Source organism: Pelobates fuscus, chromosome 5, assembly GCF_036172605.1.
Source record: "Pelobates fuscus isolate aPelFus1 chromosome 5, aPelFus1.pri, whole genome shotgun sequence".
Taxonomy (NCBI): Eukaryota; Metazoa; Chordata; class Amphibia; order Anura; family Pelobatidae; genus Pelobates; species Pelobates fuscus.
The window spans coordinates 44,531,676-44,557,135 of NC_086321.1; the positions used below are offsets into that span (position 1 = coordinate 44,531,676).

General features: G+C 43.2%; 1 protein-coding gene across 1 annotated transcript in view; it reads left to right on the forward strand.

The window, feature by feature from the left end:
* The window catches only part of VCP (valosin containing protein), a 49,855-nt gene that overhangs the window by 838 nt on the left and 23,557 nt on the right, over positions 1-25,460 (forward strand). The window contains exons 2-6 of the mRNA XM_063453787.1: positions 12,531-12,642; positions 12,763-12,935; positions 15,517-15,659; positions 23,537-23,667; positions 23,758-23,889. Of these exons, the coding sequence (XP_063309857.1) occupies positions 12,531-12,642; positions 12,763-12,935; positions 15,517-15,659; positions 23,537-23,667; positions 23,758-23,889 (691 nt within the window). The remainder of the gene's footprint in view (positions 1-12,530; positions 12,643-12,762; positions 12,936-15,516; positions 15,660-23,536; positions 23,668-23,757; positions 23,890-25,460) is intronic.

A 25,460-nucleotide genomic window follows, 5' to 3' on the forward strand; every position in this document is an offset into this window, starting at 1 on the left:
AGCACTGCCATCACTGATACACCAGCACTGCCATCACTGATACACCAGCACTGCCATCACTGATACACCAGCACTGCCATCACTGATACACCAGCACTGCCATCACTGATACACCAGCACTGCCATCACTGATACACCAGCACTGCCATCACTGATACACCAGCACTGCCATCACTGATACACCAGCACTGCCATCACTGATACACCAGCACTGCCATCACTGATACACCAGCACTGCCATCACTGATACACCAGCACTGCCATCACTGATACACCAGCACTGCCATCACTGATACACCAGCACTGCCATCACTGATACACCAGCACTGCCATCACTGATACACCAGCACTGCCATCACTGATACACCAGCACTGCCATCACTGATACACCAGCACTGCCATCACTGATACACCAGCACTGCCATCACTGATACACCAGCACTGCCATCACTGATACACCAGCACTGCCATCACTGATACACCAGCACTGCCATCACTGATACACCAGCACTGCCATCACTGATACACCAGCACTGCCATCACTGATACACCAGCACTGCCATCACTGATACACCAGCACTGCCATCACTGATACACCAGCACTGCCATCACTGATACACCAGCACTGCCATCACTGATACACCAGCACTGCCATCACTGATACACCAGCACTGCCATCACTGATACACCAGCACTGCCATCACTGATACACCAGCACTGCCATCACTGATACACCAGCACTGCCATCACTGATACACCAGCACTGCCATCACTGATACACCAGCACTGCCATCACTGATACACCAGCACTGCCATCACTGATACACCAGCACTGCCATCACTGATACACCAGCACTGCCATCACTGATACACCAGCACTGCCATCACTGATACACCAGCACTGCCATCACTGATACACCAGCACTGCCATCACTGATACACCAGCACTGCCATCACTGATACACCAGCACTGCCATCACTGATACACCAGCACTGCCATCACTGATACACCAGCACTGCCATCACTGATACACCAGCACTGCCATCACTGATACACCAGCACTGCCATCACTGATACACCAGCACTGCCATCACTGATACACCAGCACTGCCATCACTGATACACCAGCACTGCCATCACTGATACACCAGCACTGCCATCACTGATACACCAGCACTGCCATCACTGATACACCAGCACTGCCATCACTGATACACCAGCACTGCCATCACTGATACACCAGCACTGCCATCACTGATACACCAGCACTGCCATCACTGATACACCAGCACTGCCATCACTGATACACCAGCACTGCCATCACTGATACACCAGCACTGCCATCACTGATACACCAGCACTGCCATCACTGATACACCAGCTCAATCAGCATTTATAAACTAGCTTAATCAGCATTTATAAACTAGCTTAATCAGCATTTATAAACTAGCTTTATAATCACTGATGCCCTGCCATCGCTGGTAGACCTTCTCAACTATTGAATATAAACCAGCTCAGCCATCTCTATAATAAGCCATTGCCCTAAGTTGGCGCTACATAAATGCCAATAATAACGGACATCTGTTATAAGCCAGCTCTGTCACAATTTATAAGCCAGCTCTGCCACCCCTATAAACCACCTCTACAAATCTTCTATCATTTTAAACTCTCTGGCCAGCTCTGTGCCTCTGTCAATACATACTAGGTACATGTCCTATACATCAGCAGCTTCACATCTCATCTCACCACTTTTCATGTCGATCATATCCTGCTTACATGTCAAATGAGGTCTGAGCCATGGTCAATATATTAAGTACATGTCATACATGTTAGCCAGGTTAGTAGTTACACTACTTTCAGTATATGCTGATCACTTTCTAGTCCATGTTTTTTCAAACCTGCCATACACAAATTGTTGGATGATTACATAGCAGTCCATGACATGTCCAAAATATCCTAGTCATTGACATTACTTGATTTCACACCAGTTCTTGTTTTACAAATCTCTGCACATCATCACTGCGTGCTCCTTATGTGGCAGCCAGTTATATTAAGAGCTATCACTTCTTCTCTGCAATTTACACCATTGAGTAAAACTTTGGAAATCACCTATAAGTTAAGATTTTTTTTTTTGTTTCTTTTTAATGTCTTTTAAAGAAACACTGCCAACATCCATTTAAAACTTTCTGACATGTTTGTATATCTCCTTATTTAATTTTCACACCTCACAAATACATAGGACATACATCTGTTAAAGGAACACTACAAGCACACCACCATTGTAAGTAGTAAAACCTTTTAAAAGGAACACTCCAGACACAAAATGCACATCAGGTTCAGTCTGGAGTATATTTACCTTATTTGTTAAAGGCACACTATAGTCACCAGAACAACTATAGCTTAATGTAGTTATTCTGGTGAGTATAATCATTGCCTTCAGGCATTTTAATGCAAATACTGCATTGCTCCTAGGGACACCTCCAAGTGGCCACTCCTCAGATGGTCAGTGTAGGTGCTTCCTGGGGCAGTGCTGCACAGTAGGCAGCATTGCTGTTCAGAGTCTCCACACATCTCTATGAGGAGGTGCTGATTGGCCAAAACAGTTTGGCCCTGCCCCTTTGCTGATTTTAGGCAATCCAATGCTTTCCCCACTGGAATGCTTTGGATTGGCTAAAAATCTGCAAATCTAATGTCACCAAGGGGGCGGGACCAGTGCCAGCAGACCCGCACAGCGCTCGGGAAAAGTAAAGTTTTAATGGGGCTAAGTGGGGCGTGGGGAGGCAAGCCACCTAAATGGTGGGTTTAGCACTATAGGGTCAGGAATACATGTTTGTGTTCCTGACCCTATAGTGTTCCTATATAGTTTATAAAAGTCCAGATTGAAGTAGAAACCGGCACTTGCATAACTGGGGGAAAACACATGTTTTCTTCTAAGCAAAGATATTGCGGGCTTGTCTTCCCCTCTCCCTCCTCCTACTTTTTTCAATGAACTGTACTACGGTTCTCAAAGGACCCAAGGTAAGTTGTCTTAACAATTCTTGACCGGAGAAGGATAGTGGCAGACTCTCTGTCTACTTAGAGACTTTCCAATGCAGGTCATTGTAAATGCTTTTCAAGGCAATTACTGCCTCTTGGGTTCAGCTTGGTTGTTTGCCCCAGTTCCCCAGACTCTGCAGAGCCTAGAAAGAAAGTGAAAGTTTTCTCTATTATTATTCTTAGTTCTCACGTTATTTTCAATGGATAGCCCATGAACCTCAATGAGCACTCTACTATCATTACTGATAAATAAGGGATACAACTATTTGGAAAGTTAATAGCTTCTGAGAAGTTTCTATTAAATTGGCAAGTTGTTTTATACAGACTCTTTGTTTTTCAGCCACAAATACATTCTCTATGTGAATAAAGAGTTACTCCAAACACCATGACCACTTCAGCAGTCATTAGCCAGCCCAGAACAAATGGCCTGTAGTGGTTATGATGCTTGGAGTGGCATAATAGGCACAATTATCACTCAGTGTTATGTAGTGGATATGCTGTTTAGAGTTCCACTTTAGGGCATTCTAGGCAACTTAATAATTAAAGAATTTTAACAATAAATCAACAGGATTAAGGCATTTTGTCCTCAATGACTTTGTGTGTGCATTTGTGGCTACTATACAATCTTTCATAGATAATACAGTGGATGCCTATCTATGCACATGATAAGCAACGGCAATGTTTGCCCTATGGTGCCACTGAGTGGGGGAATGGAGGGGCATGCGTCGTTTTTGTAAAATATTGCCACTTAAACGAATAGAATGTAACAAGAGATGATGGCATGTGCATTACTGAATGGTGGGTGTCCTATTACTGTTCTTTTTGCAGATATTGTGGTAGATACCGGAAGCAGCCTTCACAGTGAAATTGTAAAGTTTAACACAAGTACTAGCACTGAACAAATATAACCCATATAACTGACTATAGTACACATAGGAGGCAGTGGTATAAAAAAAGTTCTCAACAAATCTCTCAAATTCAATGCAAAATTGGTAAACTCATGTAGATCATTAGCTGCTTCTTTCAAACAACTGCTGCTTGGTCATATAGTGAGGGCTGGGTTATCTAATGCAAAAGATGTTGGACTTTTTGCACTTTGTTTTATACAATTCAGTCACTCCCTTTCAGCAGAGAATAGAAAGTAACAGATGTTGGGCACATTCAAGGAAGTAATTATGTATTAGAAGTTTTTTTCCAGCGACCTGAAATAGGTTAGGTGAATAAACATTTTGTTATTCCCCCACCTCGGTTAATACCAAATTACAATGTCATACTACTGTAGGACTGTTCTACAGACCTGCACTCAGTTCCTTTTGTAGATTTGCTAGATATTTCTACTATGTCAGATGTAGAGAAGGTTTGAGTATCAAAGGGTTTTCCTGCCTTATCTCATCCCCTTTATCCACCTGTAAAAATGAATATAGTCTGTTCTCAGACCATTCCAGGTCCCTTTGTTCTCCCATTCAGCATCCTAAGAGCACCTGTCCCACATGTGGTTAGGAATCAGGGTCGATTTTATTTATTTATTTTAAGGACTATTCCTCTTTAATTGTTCACCATTAAAGGAACACTCCAAGCACTCTAACCACTACAGCCCAAAGTAGTGGTGATGTTTGTAAGTGTTCGAGTTCGTAGACCTAGCCTTTGCCCAAATTTTGCACACTAATGTGGGGGTCGACTTATCTGGCTAATATAGGCTTAAAGCTACATAACACCTCTAATTTTGCAGGGTCATCTTGTATGTCAGCATATTGGCAACACATATTTTTTACTGACTCCAGTAAACCAAAATCACTTCCTACTCCACATCCCTGGATCCAGGAGTGCTCTGGCACTCTCCCAGAGTATGTAGTCAAACCTCTTAAGAAGGATTTGATAACTTTCCTTGCAGGAGCCTCCAGCAGCAGAGTAGGCATTGTCGGGCAACCTAGTGGGATGCAGGTAAGTTGTAACCGTTCTTAAACAGATTGCCTAATGTGGGATGGTGTCAGGACACTCCTGGTTCCATTACAGTGGGTTGGAGTATTCCTTTTAAATACACTCAAAAGACCATAATCCCTGCAGTTTATTACTTTTTCAGCACAGGATCATCCATTTAAAAACACAAACTATGTATTAGGTGCTTTCTTCTAACACCTTAAAGGATCACTATTGTTTTCCTGACACTGTCATCCTCAGGGTCCCGCTACCATTGGGCTGAAGGGGTTAAAACCCCTTCATCCACTTACCTTAATCCAGTGCCAGGCCCCCTCGGTGCTTGTGACCTCTCCTCCCCTGCCGTCAGCTCCCGAGTGGCTGGATTAACCACTAATGTAAACATAGCAGTTTTTCTGAAATTGCTATGTTTACGTGTGAAGGGTTAAAACCTGAGGGATCTTGCACCTAGACCACTTCATTGAGCTGAAGTGGTCTGGGTGACTATAATGTCCCTTTAAGGATGGGGCCATAGTCCAAATTCTGAATATATATATATATATATATATATATATATATATATATATATATATTCTGCATTGCATTTTAACTGTGAATGTCATAATACTGTTGGCATTTACTGCAATAAAATACACATTTGTCTTCAGTCATGTCTTACGGATACAACAGTACCCCCCTTGTACAGGTTTTATGGGGATTTGGGTAGTTCAGGGAACAAATATAGGAATTTTCTCTTTTTCAGTTTATACACATTGAAATTTGACAGATTGGTTTGCTGGGCCTATGTTGCCTTTAAAACGGTATGGCAGCCCAGGAATGAAAACCCCATCATGGCATAACATTGGCAAAAGTAGACAACCAAGACTTTTTAGTAGCTACTTAGTGGCAAACCCTGGGTAGTTAGTGTTCATGTTGTGTTTTTTTTGTCCTTTTCATTAAAAAAACAAACACACACATTTTGGTAAAAGTGCTTTATGCTCCATATACCGAAATAAAAGAAAAAAGTTTAAGATTATTATTTTTTTTATTTTTTTTGCAGTGCATATGAGAAAAAACACGCGTGAATGGGGTACCCCAACGGCAATCCTCATGCTTGTCAAACATTTGTTACAACGGGGTATACGTTAGTACTTGCACAATTTTATATTAATTGAGTAATCCAGAATATTGAGTACAGGTACAGCATGAAAAGAGTTGAAGCAGAAAAACAAAAGTTGTGTACAATAACATTAAACATGTGTAACTCCTAAGCGAGTCAGCCACTTTGTCAAGAAAACACTCATTATTCAAGCAAGGTGTGCCTGATCAGTACATATTTAATCACAAGTTATCATGCTGGGTGTCTTCGGGTGTGCGACCAAGCTGGTGCAGGCTATGAACTGAGTATTGCAGGCTAGGTGCTTGCCGGTGCAGGCTAGGTGCTTGCCGGTGCATGCTGCTATATATATATATATATATGTGTATATGTGTGTGTGTATATGTGTGTGTATATGTGTGTGTATATGTGTGTGTATATGTGTGTGTGTGTGTGTGTGTGTGTATATGTGTGTGTGTGTGTGTGTGTATATGTGTGTGTGTGTGTATATGTGTGTGTATATATGTGTGTGTGTATATATGTGTGTGTGTATATATGTGTGTGTATATATATGTGTGTGTGTATATATGTGTGTGTATATATATGTGTGTGTGTGTATATGTGTGTGTGTGTATATATGTGTGTGTGTGTGTATGTGTGTGTGTGTGTATATATGTGTGTGTGTGTGTATATATGTGTGTGTGTGTGTATATATGTGTGTGTGTGTGTATATATGTGTGTGTGTGTGTATATATGTGTGTGTGTGTGTATATGTGTGTGTGTGTGTATATATGTGTGTGTGTATGTATATATGTGTGTGTGTATGTATGTATGTCTGTATGTCATCGTAAGGCGACAAGCTTAAATCCAACGTGTGGGGTTGTAGTGGTGCTATGCAAGGAACGCCCAGGGGGGTCCCACTCATCACCCGCCCCTTCTGTATCCACATATTCACCACAGTCGGTGCTTTAGACGTGGTTGGGTGGGTGGATAGCTTATCACAGAAGCCAACTTTGCCGTGTTGTATTGCCCAAGCTCCCATGTGTTCTGCTCGGTTTCCACATTGTACTGTGCACGAGGCAGTTGGTGGTCAGCTATCTTGGGGTACACCGCCCAGTCCGTGATGCTCGGCAGGACGGGTGTTGAGGCGCTGCTGTATGCAGTGGTGGTCGCCCGTGGGGGACTGGGATGACCCCCACTGGGAGAGTATGTCTGATCCGATCGGCGGTCAGGCTCCGCCCCCGGTTAAGATTATTTAATGTCTGTTTATTATCATGAAAGTTTATATACTCCTTTTGTAATTGTGGCCTTTGTTTTTACATTTACTCCCTGTTTTGCTACTGTTGCAAAATTTGCTTTACACAATATATGCAAGTCATTCCCATCCTGGAGTAATACCTTTTCATTGTGTTTCTACTGTTTAATAATGTACAGACAGTGTTTCCACGTGGAGTGTATATAATGGAGCACTCCTTGCAAAATGTCATGTGTATTTACTTACTAAAGCTTTCTTGGTAACTAAAAACTGTGTGCTTGGTTTCCCAGTAAACAAATATTAGCAAGCTGAAATAGACACTATAGTCTCTATTATTATTATTATTATTATTATTATTGTTATTATTGCCATTTATATAGCGCCAACAGATATTGTAGTGCTTTACATTATTATGAGAGGGGGGATTTAACTATAAATAGGACAATTACAAGAAAACTTACAGGAACGATTGGTTGAAGAGGACCCTGCTCAAACGAGCTTAATCTATAGGAGGTGTGGTATAAAACAAATTAGGACAGGAAATGGCAATCAAATAAGGTGGGAGTGAAGCAGAGCTGGAGGAGAGAGTAGACTGCTGCCCTTTAGGAGAGCACAAGAGACAGGTATGTGAGGTAGAGGTTACTCTGGGAGGCCATAAGCTTTCTTAAAGAGTTGGGTTTTAAGGCACTTCTTAAACGATTGAAGACTAGGAAAGAGTCTGATGGCAGTAGGCAGGCTACTCCATAGAAAGGGAGCCGCCCGCAAAAAGTTCTGCAAGCGTGAGTTGGCCATACGGGTGCGAGCAGTAGAAAGGAGAAGGTCACGGGCAGAGCGCAGAGACAAAGAAATGGGCATACCTATGGATCTATGTAGAGAAATAAGAGGGGCTAGAATTGTTCAGTGCTTTATATGTATGGGTTAGCACTTTGAATTGACTCCTATAGGATACAGGAAGCCAATGTAAGGACTGACAGAGGGGTGAGGTGTGAGAGGACCGACTAGAGAGGAAAATAAGTCTGGCGGCAGCAGTCATTACAAACTATAGCGGGGCAATACGGCTTTTGGGAAGACCAATTAGGAGAGAGTTACATTAATCCATAGGGGAAATTACTAAAGCATGGACAAGCTCCTTGGGAGCATTTTGCGTGAGAAAGGGGCTAATGCAGGCTATGTTTTTAAGGTGGAATCTACAGGATTTGGCAACATTCTGGATGTGAGGCTCAAAGGTGAGGCCAGAATCAAGTATGACGCCAAGACAGCGCGCTTGCAAGGATGGACTTATGTGGATACCACTAATTTGAAGGGAGAGTGAAAGAGGATGATCAGTATTAGGAGGAAGAAAGACAAGGAGCTCCATTTTAGAGAGATTGAGTTTTAGAAAGCTGGAGGACATCCAGTCAGAGATGGAAGAAATGCAAGCAGTGACACGTTGCAGGACGGCAGGGGAGAGGTCCGGGGAGGAGAGCTATATATCTGGGTGTCATCAGTGTACAGGTGGTAGTGAAATCCAAATGAGGTAATAAGTTTGCCAAGAGAGGCAGTATAAAGAGAAAATAGAAGGGGACCGAGGACAGAGCCTTGGGTAACTCCGAGACCGGATAAGGGGAGGAGGTATTAGAAAAGGAGACACTGAATAAGCTTTGCGAGAGATCAGAGGGAAACAACAAGAAGACCGTCATAGAGACCGAGTGATTTGAAGAGTTTGAAGGAGAGAATGATCAACGGTGTCAAAGGCAGCAGAGAGGTCAAGAAGAATTAGTATGGAGTAGTGACCTTTGGATTTAGCTGCGATTAGGTCGTTAGTAACTTTGATAAGAGCAGTCTCAGAATGGAGAGGGCGGAAGCCAGATTGAAGAGGGTCAAGGAGAGAGTTGGAATTGAGGAAGTGAGACAAACGGGTAAAGACAAGTCTTTCCAGAAGCTTTGAGGAAAAAGGGAGCAGGGATATGGGACGATAGGTAGAGGGGAGGACGGGTTAAGAGATGTTTTTTTTTTTTTCAGGATAGGTACTACTGTGGTATGTTTAAGCTCTTGTTCAGTAGCCAGGGAGAAAGTCTGAAGGGTTGGAAATTCATGATCCATGTGTGGTTGAGAAAGAGAACTGCAAGGTGAAGATAATTTTTTTTCTTAGCTGTTCAATCTTGTTGGTAAAGTAGCATGCAAAGCTATTGGCTGTAAGGTTAGTTTTGGGGGGTGGCCACTAGGGATCGACCGACATTTTGTTTGTTTTTGTATTTTTTTGTATTTTTTTTTTTTTTAGAGCTGATACCGATAATCTGAACTTTCAGGCCGATAGTTTACCGATAATCTGTACATTTACAGTTTTGAGGAAAAATGTTGTTTTTAGCAAATCTTTTTTTTTATTTTAGTAAGTGGTACATGCACAAAATATACATGCCAGTTACATAGCTGAAAAGAGACTTGCGTCTATCAAGTTCAGCCTTCCTCACATTTGTTTTTTGCTGTTGATCCAAAAGAAGGCAAAAAAACCCAGTTTGAAGCACAATTTTGCAGTCAGGTTTTTTTTTTTTTTTTACTTTTTATATGTATGTGTAGTGGATGCAGTATTTGATTTGTAAATGCTGGGTGTGGGTGTGGGTGTGCAGGAACTCCCCTCCCCACCCCTCATTCCCCTTAATGTTCCTCTCCCTTATCTTTTAGTGATTAGGGATGGAATATTAGAAGAGATGAAGTAGGTTAGCCAGGCAGCAAAGTGGTCAAGGACGAGGAGAGGGAACCAGGGGGGCAATAAATAACAGCAATGTTAGCAGAGAAGGGTTTGAAGAGGCGAATCAAATGAACTTCAAATGATGGGATAGAGAGAGAGAAGGTGGAGTGGGTAGAGGTTTGAAGAAGCAGTGAGGTGAGAAGAGAAATACACCACCACCTTAACATTCAGATTGTCTTGGGTAAGTTGAAGACCACCAAAGGATAAAGATGCAGGGGTGGTAGCAGTGTCAGAGGGAGACAATGAGAGATAAAGAGGTCGTGGACAGCAGTGGATTTTGTAATATTGCTAACCAAGCTTGCATTGCAGAGGGCAGTATTGAAAGAGGATTTAGATGAAGAGTAACATGAGATGGGTATGAGATTGGTGTGGTTCCTTGAGTTGGTACGTGGTGGGTTTGGAGAGACATCACCAGCTGCTAGGAGCAGAAGGATGGAAAAGAAGTGAAGATGGGAGTAGCATTTGAAAGTTTTTTTTTTTGTTTTTTTTTTGGTATGAGAGTATGTATATAGAGGAGTTGGATTAGATAGAATGGAAAGGTATATGTAGAGTGCATGGGATGAATAGAGAGGTGAGGGGAGTAAAGTGGAGGTAATGAAGATGGTGTTCCCAGGGACAGGTAAGCAGAAGGATATGGATATTTTAGTAATGAGAGAAGTTGGTGTGAAAGTGAAAAATACAGCTTAATGTAGTGGTACTGATGTCTATAGCATGTCCCTGCAGTCTTAGCAATGTAAATAAAGGTTTTTATTTTTTTACTGCATGGTGTGCATCACTTGCGTTCAGCATGGAGATACTGAAAGCTCCTCAAAGAAATGCATTGATTTGGTGCATCTTTAGGAGGAGATGCTGAATAGTGCAGAGATGTGTTTTGCAGTAAGTGCCCAATGCTCTCCTATTGCTTTCCTATGGGAAAACATTGGATTGACTAAGATTGTCAAGCATGATCATCTCAGCAGTGAAGGTGGAACCAGCCGTGGGGAGACTGCGAGAAAGGTAACCTTTTCACTCCCCAGCAAAGGGGGGCAGTGACCTAAATGGCCATTTCAGCACTGTCAGGAATATGTTTGTATTCCTGACACTATAAGTATTACAGGCTACCTTCATATAAGTAACACTAGTCCATGAGTGGAGTTCCAACGCCCCCAACTGCAAATCTACCTAAAAACCATGCTATGTAAATTTATTAGTGATTCTTTCTTCTAAACTGATCTAATCTTAAATAAGGTTTGTGTTATTCAATTATTTTTCCTTCCCCTTTTCCCAAACAAAGTACTGCTAATTGCGTAAGTGTGACATTTTATGCCAGTAAGAGCTTTCCACATAACTTCTTTTACAGCACGGTTTTATAAATTTCAGGGATTTCTGAACCACAACTCTCATTTAATTTTTCAGTGTAGACAACATGACCTATATCATTATCGGAGCAAAAATCAGAATTGGCCTTGTTGGCTAATGGAGGACAACATGTTTTATGATCCAGCAAGTAAATTACTATAATCTAACATACACATTGCACAACAAAATGTGGATGCCTAGAGTATCCCTTTAAGATAAGAGTAAGGGTATGGAGCATGAAAAGCACAATGTTATGTTCAATCCGTGATGTGATGTCGTTCCTGGATGAATATTCCAGAGTCTCCAAATCGGCAAATGTTTTGATGGGTTTGGAGTTGAATATGGATGACAAGCCATGGCATTTGGAAATTTACTGTTGGCAAATGGCTGAAGATGCTTTTCATGTTATTGCACCTTTCTTGCTAGTATTGATGAGCATGTCTGGCCTAGGTTCTCATATCTCTGGTATTTTGTTCATTCAGGAATACTTGGTGGTACAGTATTCCTCCCTCCAATAAAACCTTAAAAAAAAAAAGAGGGGGGCTGCTATATAAGGAATTCAGTATTATAGTTGTTTTTCATATTAATAGGTTTTCCTGTTTTATTTATAGAGTTTATGACTATTAAGAGCTGCTTTATTATTGAGGTTTTGCCTATTTGAAGAGATGGACTGCTATGTAATGAGAGAGCGTTAGAACATGGGGCGATATTAAAGGAAAGGCCAGGAGCTGGATTTGCTTTCCATTTTGGTTATAACCTATGTTATTAAAGCATGAAACTATTTTGTTTTTGTTAAATGCTTTCTTCACACTATTTTATAGTTGCAGATTATAGTGTGTTTTTGTGTTATGCAGATCAGAGTTCTAATCGTAAATGTTTAGTATCCTGACAGCTTTTCTTTTTTGTGTGTGCACATATCCATCTGTTAAGGGTTTGTTTTGTTTACTGCCGCAAGTTAGACCTACAGCAATACTGTTTTTGTTAACCTATTACTGGTCTCAAACGCAAAATGTAATTATCCTTTTATTGGCCCAATTTTCTTTTTTTTTTCTTTTTTTTTCTTCATAAATTCACCCACACCCATAGCATGTTTTTTCACCGATTTTTGTATTTGATTTTTTTGTTTGCACACTTTTCACTTTTACTTTCCCCTCTTTCACAGTCCCAAAGCAGATGACTTATCTACTGCAATTCTCAAGCAGAAAAACCGTCCCAACAGGTTGATTGTTGATGAAGCCATCAATGAGGACAACAGTGTGGTGTCCCTGTCTCAGGTAAAATTATTGTAATATTATGTGGGGTATTTAACTCTTAACAGTGTATGTTTGAAACTCCAGTTAAAGTATTGCTTTTTTAAAATCCTGTTGACCTTCCAATTGTGACTCATCTTATAGGGAAAGATGGATGAACTCCAGTTGTTTAGAGGAGACACCGTTCTCCTGAAGGGTAAGAAGAGACGAGAAGCTGTTTGCATTGTCCTGTCAGATGACACCTGCTCAGATGAGAAGATCCGTATGAACAGAGTTGTTCGTAATAACCTGAGAGTGCGACTTGGAGATGTGATCAGGTATGCTGCTCTCATTAACAATTTTGGTGCTTTGCTATCCAAAATATGAAAATCACAAATTTTGATAATCTTTGACTATTCGAAAAGGGAAACACACCTCCAGATTCATAGTAAAAAAACAAAACACACCTGCACTGAAAGGTTTAATGTTCTTAAAATGGTAAAATATTAAACTCAATCCGTGTTGTGTAGATCGTTTTCTTACCAGAATGGTGTACTGCCCACAAGCTGTGCTGAAGGGAAACTCTAAAGAACAAGAACCAGTATAACTAAAGTACGCTTTAATGGTTATGGTCCCATGAGAGCTTTATCATTCCTTAACTCGCCATGAGAGTACTCAAACCATTTGCACCACTCCCTGTCTCTATGGGAGCTGAAAGCTTGGCCTTGGTGAAGCCCAGTTTTCAGCTGATTCTTCCAGCCAATGAGCTGACCTTCGCTTTGGATAACTAATAGAAGCTCCTAGGATGAGCTTCTCGCCCTACACAGCAAATTGGTCAAAATGTTGGTAAACTACTCTTCATGGGAGGAGCAACAGGACCCTCCAGGTACCATAAGTCCTACAGTGTACTGTAGTGATTATGATGCTTGGTGTGTTCCTTTACTATAGTGGTTTTGGTGCAAAGAGCTGGTCCCTGCAGTCTCGTATGTGTTTACATTTGTACCTGGAAACACCTCTAATGACTTTGAGTGGCATCAAAGTCACTAGAGTTGCTTCCTATTATTGTCCTGCAGTATATGCTATATTGACATTTGGCATCCTCCACATGAATAAACTGTATGCTCCCTTTTTGATGTGAAATTGAATGGCTAGCGCAGTGTGGCTTTTGGCGCCTATGCCCAGTAGGTCCTGCTCTATGAAGATGCTTTGAATTGGCTGAGATTGTCCCTAAAGATCTCAGCCAGAGGCAGAGTAGTAGATGTGGCAGGACTGGCATGAGATGAAAGGTAAGTTGTTAAGTCTTGTTATGCTTCTCTTATAGTTTGGCCTGTAAATCTGAAGAGGCAAGAATAAACGCATGTGTTAGAAAGAAATGTCTGTGTTTCCTTTTAAGTTGTAATGTGTACTGTAACAAAGCAAAGATATGTGTGAATTGTACAGGTGCATATAATTATAATTCAAAATAGGTATTAGCAGCTTAAGCACTATATGGGTACTCATATTCCCCACAAATTAAACAGCAAACCACACAGAGTGATTGTTTAAGGGTTTAGGTTTTATCCCTATCCCTTACATGGAATAGAACAGTGTAAAGTGCAGCGCTAATAAAAAGAAAAAACTATATACAAAAACCAGTTGCAGCTTAGCCTTATGTTAGTACAGTATGGGTAGTCGTATATACATAAAAGGGACAGAAAACCCCCACATGCCTAGCTATTGCCTAACCTTTTTTGTCCACCTTGTACCATAAGTTAAAAAAAAAAACGCATGATTATCCTATTAGCCTAACACCAGCAGTAACCACACACATGTCCCACATAGCATGTAATTATGCTTTCACGATAGGTCTGCTACTTAATTGCAGTAGGAATACATGCTTAACTGGGGCTTAGCCATATTGAGCATATATTTATCTCCAAATCGCCTGCACAGGCAACAGTACCGTTACATACAGGATATTGTCACCTCATGTCCAGCTAGCAAGCTTTATCAACCACTCATACAAACCACCTTGCAATGCCAGTTCACTAGGCTAGTTCTCCTGCACTCCCCTACGCTGCACTACACGGCTCCTCGTAGGCCACTAGATACACCACACACTTAACTCCCTCAACTGAAGCGCAGCCTGAAATCAATTGTCTAGCCTGTATACATCTTGTTTAATATTAATGCTGACGCTATCTTACTATAGCGACATTCGCCTGTTCATTACTCTAGTCTGTTATTATGTTTTAAGTTCAATCTCTAATGTGTAACCTTTAGACGTCCACAATTTGACTGTATATCTATATACTAAAAATGTGCACTACGTAAATGCCATATCTGAAAATTGCTGTGTTATGACCATGCTTCCGAAAGCTATTGTGGCAGAGTAAGCAGCTTTGATCACTCATGCACTCAAAAATAAAGAATTATAAAAAAAAAAAAGGGGGACAGAAACAAAACATATAATAGGGAAATATTGTTAAGGTGAGTATATTTCACTTTTTTGTGTTTTTTTTTTTTGCCTTTTATGTATATACGACTATCCATGCTGTACTAACCTAAGGGGTAAGTTGCTACTGGTTTTTGTATATAGTTTTTTCTTTTTATTAGAGCTGCACTTTACACGGTTCATGTATTCCATGTAAGGGAGAGGGCTAACACCCAAACCCTTAAACAATCACTGTATGTTGTTTTCTGTAATGTGTACTTTATCCATTAGCAAAAATTCCTGCTTGAAACTCCTGGCCCTGCAATGCACCTCACCTCTGTAATACACACATCATGATTTACATTTACAAAGATAACAAAGCAATTAAATCCTATCTGCTTGATATCTCAAAGCATTATTTGTAATTTTATTATATCATGATGTATTGCAGTGTATTTAATTAGATTTACTATTTTACTTAATTATTTTTCTTTATTTTTTTATAGCATCCAGGCCTGCCCAGATGTGAAGTATGGCAAACGAATCCATGTTTTACCCATAGATGACACTGTGGAAGGAATCACTGGCAATCTGTTTGAGGTGTATCTTAAGCCTTATTTCCTGGAAGCTTACCGACCTATCCGAAAAGGTATTCAGCAAATTGCTATCACTCCTCATGCCTGCATTATGTTTAATTATGTTCTGGTTGGACTTAACACATGCTAAGAATTCTCACTTGCAAATGCTTTTGATTTTAATTTATTTTTTATTTTTTATAGAGGACAGACTCATGTATTAAGGCATAAGAAATTAATGCTGCTTACACATTTAGTTTGTGCCTATAATCTGTTTTTTTTTTTTTTTTTTTTTTTTTTACCGTAATCCAGGGCTTCACAAAGCAAAGCTGCTATGTCTCCATGGCAACTTAGAAATTGGACCTGGAGTCCAGAATACTGCCTTCTGTGCAATGTGGTACTTAGCTTCTAGATTTCACGGAAATGTGTTAAGTCCTGCAGTGTATTAAATTAGACTCTATTTGGATTTGGGGAATTCCCTTTTAGCATGACTGATCTCCTTGGAACAGCCTTTTTTTTATAGCCTTTCATATAGTTTCCTTTTGTCAACACAGAACATTGATTTTTGATGTCATGCCGGGTGGGTTTTACTTTTTTTTTTTTTTTTTTTATAATTCTTTATTTTGTCAATGACAGACATATGTAGGTTATGCAGTTATATGGCTTGCGCAGAAGCCTTAAAAAAGTACAAGTGGTTTACATAATCAGCCATTTAGATCATACGTATTAAACATCTGTCTGTCATCGTTTTTCGATATTAAAGTATGAACAACACTTAGGAACAGTGATAACTTTAGCTTACAACTTTTGACCAAATAACAATTTTACAACATTAACGTTCCGTTGCAATGGTGCGGGTGTGTTGAACGTATAGGCCGAGTTACCGGTGAGTTCGGCCTAGAATTGAGGGAAGGGGTGGTGGAAAACTGTTGGTCGGAAGGTGGGGGGGGGAGGAAAGGGTGGTCTTGGATGTCACTTGTGACTACTTAGTCGTCCGTGTAATTATCCCATGGTTCCCATACCTTTGTGAATGCTTTCATGGTGCCTCTCGTTTGGGCCGTTAATTTGTCCATGAGATGGCACTCTTTGATTTTGTTGAGCACCGTGGACAATGGTGGGGGGGTGGGCTGCAACCAAGTTTGGGCCAGTGCCTTTCTTGCAGCTAGCGCTATCTTGTTGAGTAATTGTTGTTCTTGTCTGGGCAAATCGTCAAGGGGTCTGGCTAGGAGGAAGGTCCAGGGGTCTAGGCCTATTGGTCTATTTAAAATCTGCGATACAAGCTTCTGGATGTTTTCCCAGTACATTTTTATCGTGGGGCAATACCACCACATGTGTGCATAAGTCCCCTTCTCTCCGCAGTTATGCCAACAGAGATCTGTGGGTGTTTTCTTCATGTGATAGAGTTGGACCGGGGTAGTATACCATCTGAGCATCGTCTTATATGCCTGTTCTTGCATCGTTACACAGATGGAGGTTTTGGCATTAGCTTCCCAAATATCCTGCCAGTCTATACCCTCTAGGGTCTCCCCCAAGTCAGTTTCCCATTTAACAGTGTATTGCAGGGTCCCCCATTCCCGTGTGGTGGAACAGAGGTGGGAGTACAGCTGGGTGATTAAGCCTCTTTGATATTGTTCCGCTAGGCAGATGCGTTCAAAGAAGGTTGGAGTGGTTTTAGCGGCGGTTTTCACCATCGCTTGGGCTGCGTAGTGTCTGAGTTGTAAATATCTAAAGAAGTCGGCTGGCTTCAAGGTTGTTCTGGATTGTAGATCTGGGAATGCTACTATCGTGTCTCCGGTGTATAGTTGGTGCACCCTCTGGAGTCCTGCGTGTTCCAGGCCCCTAAAGTCCCGGGGTCTCATGCCTGGTGTGAATGCCCTGTTACGGTAAATTGGGGTAAGAGGGGAAGTCGCTGTGGTGAGTTCGTATTTGATGGCATAGGTGTCCCATAATTGGATAGAGTTGGTGATGGCCGGGCACGCCGTTCTCAGGAGCGCTCTGTGCTCCTTTGGCGTCCAGATGTAGAATTGTGGGAGGTCGGATCTCATTAGTGCTGATTCCAGATCTACCCACCGTCTGGTCTCTGGGGGGGTGTGCCATAGGGCTATTTGTGCCATCTGGGCAGCTATGTAATAAAAGTGTAGGTGGGGTAGTCCTAACCCTCCTCTCGATCTGGGGCGATACAGTATGTTGCGGGCTACTCTGTGCCTCTTATCTTGCCATATGAACCTGTCTATTGCTCGTTGTAGGGGGATGAGGTTATGTTTCGTGATGGGTACGGGTAGTGCCTGGAAAAGAAATAAAATTCGGGGCAGGACATTCATTTTGATTGAATGTATTCTCCCTATCCAGGATATGGGTTTGTCCGCCCAGGTCTCCATGTCCGAGATGAGTTTTTCTATCATAGGTGTGTAGTTTAGTCTGTGGAGTGTAGTTATGTCTGTCGGTAATTTGATGCCCAGATACGAAAGGCATGTTGGTGTAATACGTATGTGGTGTTCTGAGATGATTTTGTTTAAGTCCGGTTGTGTGAGGTTTATTGGGAGAGCACTGGATTTTTCTACGTTCACTTTGTATCCCGAGACCGTCCCGTATGTGCCCAGGAGTGGGAGCAGGGCCTGTAGCGTGGGTATGGGTTCCGTTACGGTCAAGAGGATATCATCAGCGTATCCTGAAACCAGGAATTCTTGGTCGTCAATTTTGACCCCTTTGATTTGTGGGTGTTCCCGTATTGCCTGGAGAAGTGGTTCGAGTGTCAGCACAAAGAGTAGAGGGGATAGAGGGCATCCCTGTCGGGTGCCATTGGTTATGGTGAAGGACGGGCAGGTCGTCCCGGTTATCTTTATTTGCGCTGAGACTGATGTGTACAGTGCACGGATGGCTGTGATGTATGTGGGGGGCATGTGTAGGTGTTCTAAGAGGGTGAACATATAGGGCCATTTTACACGGTCAAATGCTTTTTCAGCATCAAGGGAGAGTGCCAGGGACGGTGTTTTTGTGGTTGCTAGGAACCCTATTAAGTCGATGTTACGTCTCGTGTTTTCGAATAACTGGCGTCCCGGTATGAATCCTACTTGGTCTGCATGGACTAGGCTTGTCAGGTATGGGTTCAGTCTTCCTGCTAATATCTTGGCGAATAGTTTGCTGTCGTGGTTTATGAGTGAGATAGGTCGGTATGCTTCTGGCTGTGTGTGGTCTTTGCCTGGCTTTGGTAGCAGAATGATGTTTGCCCGTGTCATGTCCCTGTCTGGTGGGGTCCCCTGCATCAGGTCCCGGAATAGGGATTCTAAATGTGGGACGAGAGTGTCTCTGAAGGTTTTGTAGTAGCTGCCCTCAAAACCGTCTGGACCGGGGGCTTTATTGCTTTTGAGAGCGGAGATGGCTGAATCAATTTCGTCTTTGGTAATTGGTGCTGCCAGTTCCGTTATGGCAGCAGCGTTCAGTTTTGGTAAGTTTAAGTGGGTTAGAAAGTCCGTTATTTTCTGGGACTCCACAGCTTGTGTGGTGTCATCTTGTGGGGAGTGGTTGTATAGTGTAGTGTAGAAAGTTGTGAAAATTTGGGCAATGTCTGCCGGGGACGTTTTCAGTGTGCCGTCTGGGGCTCTGATCTTGGTGATGTGTGGGTGTTGGGTCCTGGGTCGTAGTGTGCGGGCTAAAAGCGTGTCCATTTTGTTGGACTTGTCGTAGTATGTTCTTCTTGTCCAAGTGAGTGCTCGGGCTGTATCGTCTATGAGCAGTTGTCTGATCGTAATGCGGGTGTTTTGGAGAAGTTGTAGCGTTTGGGGAGTCGGGTCAGTTTTGTGGCGTTGCTCCGCTGTGCGGAGGGTTTCTAGTAGTTGAGTGAGTTTCTGTGTTTTTTGTTTTTTTTTGTGGGTTGCTATTTTGATAAGGGAGCCTCGGATCACAGCTTTGTGGGCTGCCCATATCGTGGTCATTGGGATGTCTGGTGTTAGGTTTTCTGTAAAGTATGTGGTCAATTGTTTCTGTATGTCGTCTACCACCTGGGGGTCCTTGAGTAGGGACGTGTTTAGTCTCCACGTCCATGGGGTGGGGCATTGGAGCCCTGTAAGGTAGATGGCGATGTCTGCGTGGTCCGACCACGCAATGGTACCTATGTCTGTTTTTTGTGTTTTCGTGTAGGCTGCATGGTTGGTCAGGAACATGTCTATGCGTGAGTACGTATCGTGGGGCGGCGAGTAATAGGTGTAGTCTCTTACAGAGGGGTGTTGTGCCCTCCATGCGTCTATGAGGCCTGTTTTGCGGATAAAGTGGTGTAATTGTTTGTCTTGGGCGCCCATGCCATGGGATCTAAGCAATCCTGGGCGTGAGCTTCTGTCAACTGCCGGAGCGGGTGTTGCGTTTAAGTCTCCGCCTAGGAGGAGGATTCCGGTGGGGAGCGCAAGGACCATGTCAGACAACTGGCTCCAGAATTGGGGTGTAGATGTGTTGGGGGCATATATGTTGATTAAGTGGATGAGTTGTGAATGAATCCGGCCAGTCGCTACAACATATCTGCCGTCTGGGTCTGAAGTCACTTGGGTTATATGAACTGGGCATCGCTTGTGCGTGAGGATCGCTACTCCGTTGTGTTTACGGAAGGTGCGTGCCTCAGCGGTCAGGCGGTATGTGGAGTCGCGGAGGGAGACCTGGGCGGACCGAGACAGGTGTGTCTCTTGTATGAAAGCAATGTCGGGATTTAACCTTTTTAGTTCCCTGAAGAGTGTCCTTCGCTTGCGTGGGGCGTTGAGGCCTTTAACGTTAAGCGAGGATATTTTAAGAGACATGATCAGGTAGTTTTGGTGGGTGCATTTGGTCCCGAGGGATACTCGGGCCGCTTTGTTGCTGCAATAGGGGTCGGCTGGCGTAAGTATGTAACGGGGGGTGGGGTGTACTCCCACCTCTGTTCCTGTAGAACCCTGTCGGGGAGAGGGATTGCGAGCGAGTATGTTGTGTCGCTAACTGCGTCCAAGACCGGTGTGCGCATGGGGTGGGTGGGGTGTCAGGGAGGGTACGGAAGAGAAAAAGGAGAGAGGGGCAAGGAGGGTTTGGGGGAGGGGTAGTACGGTGCTGCCGTACGTGTCTGGTCTTATCCTGTGCCAGACCATGGGGGGGTGTACAGACCCTTGTCTCCCCTACGACTGCTACAGTCTGGGAGTGGTGGGTCATGAACCTGTCTGCCGGTGTGGCCCCCTGATACCAAGAAACAAATGTCAGTTATGACTGCAGTATGCAGGAAGCTCTTGGAGAACTTAGAGGGTGATTCAGCTTCCCCGCCTCCGGATCTTATGTACTGTGTTGCTTCGGTGCGCAATTGAAGCGGGTAGCTTTTGGGAGTTGGGGGGTGTGGAGGGAGGGGAATGGGGAAAGCAAAGGCTTTTGTGGGTGAGTCCAGTTGGGTCATCCCGTCTGATCCTCGGTGGTTCTCCCGGTCGTGAGCACAATAGCGCCAGGGGTTTTTTTTTTTTTTCTCGTAGTCTTTATTATTGGATATCGGGGGAGGGGGGGGGTGGGGGTCCGGCTGCTGGGGTCTTTGGTCGGTCTGTCAAGTGGGTGGTTGCCCAAGGAGATGAGGGGGGGGAGGAGGAAGGGGGAGGGGGGGGGGGCGGAGGAAGGGCGGGGACCAGTCATCGGTGGTTGCATACAGTATTACATATTCACACACATCAAGACATATCGGTACACATCTGAAACATGACAATCCCGCTGTCCCCTCCATTTCCATCATAACACCCCCTTTAAGTAACTTCTGTGTCCCGGTATGCATGTGTTCCGCTGTCCACCTCGGCCCCGCCACATCCCCCCAGCCCACCCGCCACCCACCACCCCATCCCCCCACCCCCCCCCCCCCGCCACGGCCCGTGACTCCATGTTGTCCGGGTGTATGCTTCCCCTGTATAGTATGTGACCCCTTGCCTTGAACCTCTGTCATCGTGTGGTGTGGATGTGTGGTGGGTTGGTGTCTGGAATAACGTGTTGCATCTATTGTGGTGTGTGAGCCTTGGCTAGCTGTCACATACAGATTGCAGTTATATACATTACTCTTCCGTTTGGTGTCAGGAACGTGACAGCAATTATCAGTTTCTGATTTCAGTGCCAAAGTGTCCGCAGCAGTCCAAAAACAGGTCCATAGTGTGGCTCATCGTTGTAGTTGCCACTGGGACAGGAGTTGGGAGGTTGGTGGGGTGAAGAAAGCTCGTCGATCAAGTGTAGGTAATAGTCGGCGTGGACAGAGTCCGTTGATCGGTGCGTGTGGCAAGGGTGAGCTTCGGAGCGTGAGCCCATTGTAGAAAGGAGCCTTATTTTTGGGTGTCACGGTTTCAGTCCGACCGGTGGGCAAAACGTCTCGGGTGCTCTGTTGCCTAGTGTTCTGCTGCCGGAGGATAGGAAAGGGTTGGAATGGCGCCGTGAAGTCATCGGAGGGGTCTGGTGTGCTCACTCTCGGGAGGTTGATAGTGCCTTTGTTGCCGGTGTCAGTCTGTCGCCTATTTACTCCATGGTGGTGTGCCAATCTCGTGGTAGGGGTTGTAAGGCTGGCAGGGAGGTGTCAGGTAGCGAGAAGCTCTCTGGTAGTGTTATGCCCAGGGCGCGAAAAAAGGGTGCTGGGTCCGTGCCTGGCATGAGGATGTGAGGTCTGCCGTTTTTAAAAACCATTATTTTAAACGGGTGCCCCCAGGCGTACCTGATCGCGTTGGCCCTGAGTAGCTCAGTAACTGGCCTCCATTCTCTTCTGCGTTGGAGGGTAATGGGAGCCAAGTCTTGGAAAAGGGTGATTTCTCTGTCTTGGAATTTTATAGGGCTCTCTCTGGCCTTCCGTAGCACTGCTTCTTTCGTTTGAAAATGAAGAAAGCGGACAATTATGTCCCTGGGTCTTGCGTTGTCGTCTCTTCGGGCGCGCAGGGCCCTGTGGGCTCTGTCGATGTGCCAGTGTTCGTCTGGTATTTCTGGTAATAGAGGACGTAGGAGTGTAAGGAGCATGGTCGGGATTGGGCCTTCGTCCTGTTGCTCTGGCAGGCCGCGCACGCGTAAGTTGTTGCGGCGCGACCTGTTCGCCAGGTCCTCCAGCGCTGCCTCTGAGGCCTCTAGTCGGGTGGTAAGTGCATTAACATGAGCGGTTACCAAGTTGTGAGCTATCGTGGTAGTTTCCACACGTTGCTCCAGGTCTGCGGTGCGCTCGCCCAACTTGTGGATTTCTGACATCACTGCCTTCGAGCTTCTGTCAATCTCTCGGGCTAAGTAGGTTTTCACCGCCGCCAGCTCGGTCAGGATATGGGCCGTTTCCGATACGGCTGGGCCGTGAGGCTGGGGTGAGCTTGAGATTGCCGGCGAACCCGGAGCTCGCGGGCTGGATCCGCCGCCATCTTGGATGTCTTGGCGCGGCGTGCGAGAGGCCGCAAACAGATCGGGTACCGTGGCGGCTGTGTCTGTTTTTTTTGTGCCCGGTTTTCTCTGCTGGCGTTTTTCCATGGTGGGTAAGGAGTCAGGGGGTAGGGTTAATTGGTCGGTATTCAGCCGTTGTATGCGTTTGGTACAGGGGGTCAGCGAGGAGCTCTAGGCTTGCACGTCCAGCTTGGTTCCCGGTCAAGCCACGCCCCCGGGGTTTTACTTTTTTAATATAAAACAACAAGTTATTATAGCCAACTAGTCTGAGTTGAGCTGCTTAGCCTTACTTTATAGGAGAGAAAGGCCAGTGTTTGAACATACTGTTTGGAAAAAGCACTTGTAATGAAGAAGAGTTCTACTAAGAAATCTAACATATCTTTTATTGTTTTCAATCTATTAAAATACAAAAGGAGATTGCTGGCTATATGTCATTTCGTTTTGGAATTATGTGTTGAAGGGCCAAGGATTCAGCCCAAATTTTTTACTCATTTGGTGTTAAGTCTGAATAATGTATACGTAGATGTGCTCTTGAAGGTTAACTAACTAATCAGGAGGAGATTGTCTTTTTGCACAGGTGACATCTTTTTGGTGCGTGGAGGAATGCGTGCTGTGGAATTCAAGGTCGTGGAGACAGATCCAAGCCCGTACTGCATAGTGGCTCCAGATACTGTAATTCACTGTGAAGGAGAGCCTATTAAACGTGAGGTATGAATGATGATCAGCTATCCCGAAGCCAAACACCTAGATAATTTGTGTAACACATGTTGGTTCTAATCACTGCTTTCCAATTCATAGGATGAAGAGGAGTCCCTGAATGAAGTGGGTTATGATGATATTGGTGGTTGCAGGAAGCAGTTGGCTCAAATCAAAGAGATGGTAGAGCTGCCTTTGAGACACCCAGCGCTTTTCAAAGCTATTGGTGTTAAGGTAATGTATTGCATTTCTAATCTGCAAAATTCCATCTGTAAATTAAATAAAATCTTGTATTAACCACAAACCCGTCAGAACATGGCAAAGTCATTTGTGTATAGAGGGTTTTTATAAAATATATATTTTTATTAAAAGCATAGAGACTCTTTAATGTGTGAACTATTCTTTCCCCATATGGCTATCTTGTACAATGTCTCATAATTTACAGATACCACAATAAAGATTCTCCATGCTTACTTTGCAACGTCTGTCAGATTTTTATGTTAATAGAAAAACATAGGGCCATGTACCTGGAGAAATAAATGAAGTGTAAACAAAACATACAAAGTGTATTTTTGGTTAGTGTTGATGTTTGTTGGTCTGTAACATAGCATGGTTTTTCTTTTAGTACTCGAACCTATGATGTGTACAAAATATCGGAATGTATAATTACAGAAAGTTTAACCCCTTAAGACCGGAGGGCGTACAATTACGTCCTTTTTAAAGTGGCTCTAAACGCCGCCAGGCGTAATTGTACGCCCTCCGTTTTTTTTTTTTTTTTTTTTTACTTAACCGGTCGCCGGCGATCCCACGCCGGCGCGATCGCAGTTGGGGGGGACTCCCAGGGAGCCCCCCGCGGCACCTCCGTCCTCTTCAGCCACCCCGGGCCATGTGAGAGTGAGGTCCTTGCGAGGACCTCACAATCACATGGCCGGGATAGCTGCCTGCTGCATTGCCAGCAGGGGGACTGCCTGTAATGACAGGTAGTCCCCCTGCTGGCTGAAATCAAATAAATTAAAGTAAAAATAAGTGTAAAAAAAATAATTATATACTTAGATCATATATATATATATATATATATATATATATATATATATATATATATATATATATATATACACACACACACTGTCTAGATGTATTTTAATAATATACATATAATTATTGTTATATATAATATAAAAAAATATATGTAAATACGTAAAAAAATAATTAAAAATAAATTATTAAAAAATATATAGATGTTTTATTTCGTTCTAACTGTATTGTGATATTAATATATATATATCTATCTCAAAATACACGTAGAACGAAATATATATCTATATACTTAAATATATATATATATATATATATATATATATATATATATATAAATTCTACACATATATTTATGTAATATTTTTACATAATTAGGTATTTTAATTAATTACAATTAGCGGGACCTGGCTGACAACCCATGCCGAAAGTATAGGGAATTTAATTTGCTAGCACTATATTTAACCCTATAACTTTCCAAGACACCATAAAACCTGTACATGGAGGGTACTGTTTTACTCGGGAGACTTCGCTGAACACAAATATTAGTGTTTCAAAACAGTAAAATGTATTACAACGATTATATCGCCAGTAAAAGTGAAGTTTTTTGCATTTTTCACGCACAAACAGCATTTACACAGACGATATTATTGCTGTGATACTTTTTACTGTTTTGAAACACAAATATTTGTGTTCAGCGAAGTCTCCCGAGTACAACAGCACCCCTCATGTACAGGTTTTATGGTGTTTTCAAAAATTACAGCGTTAAA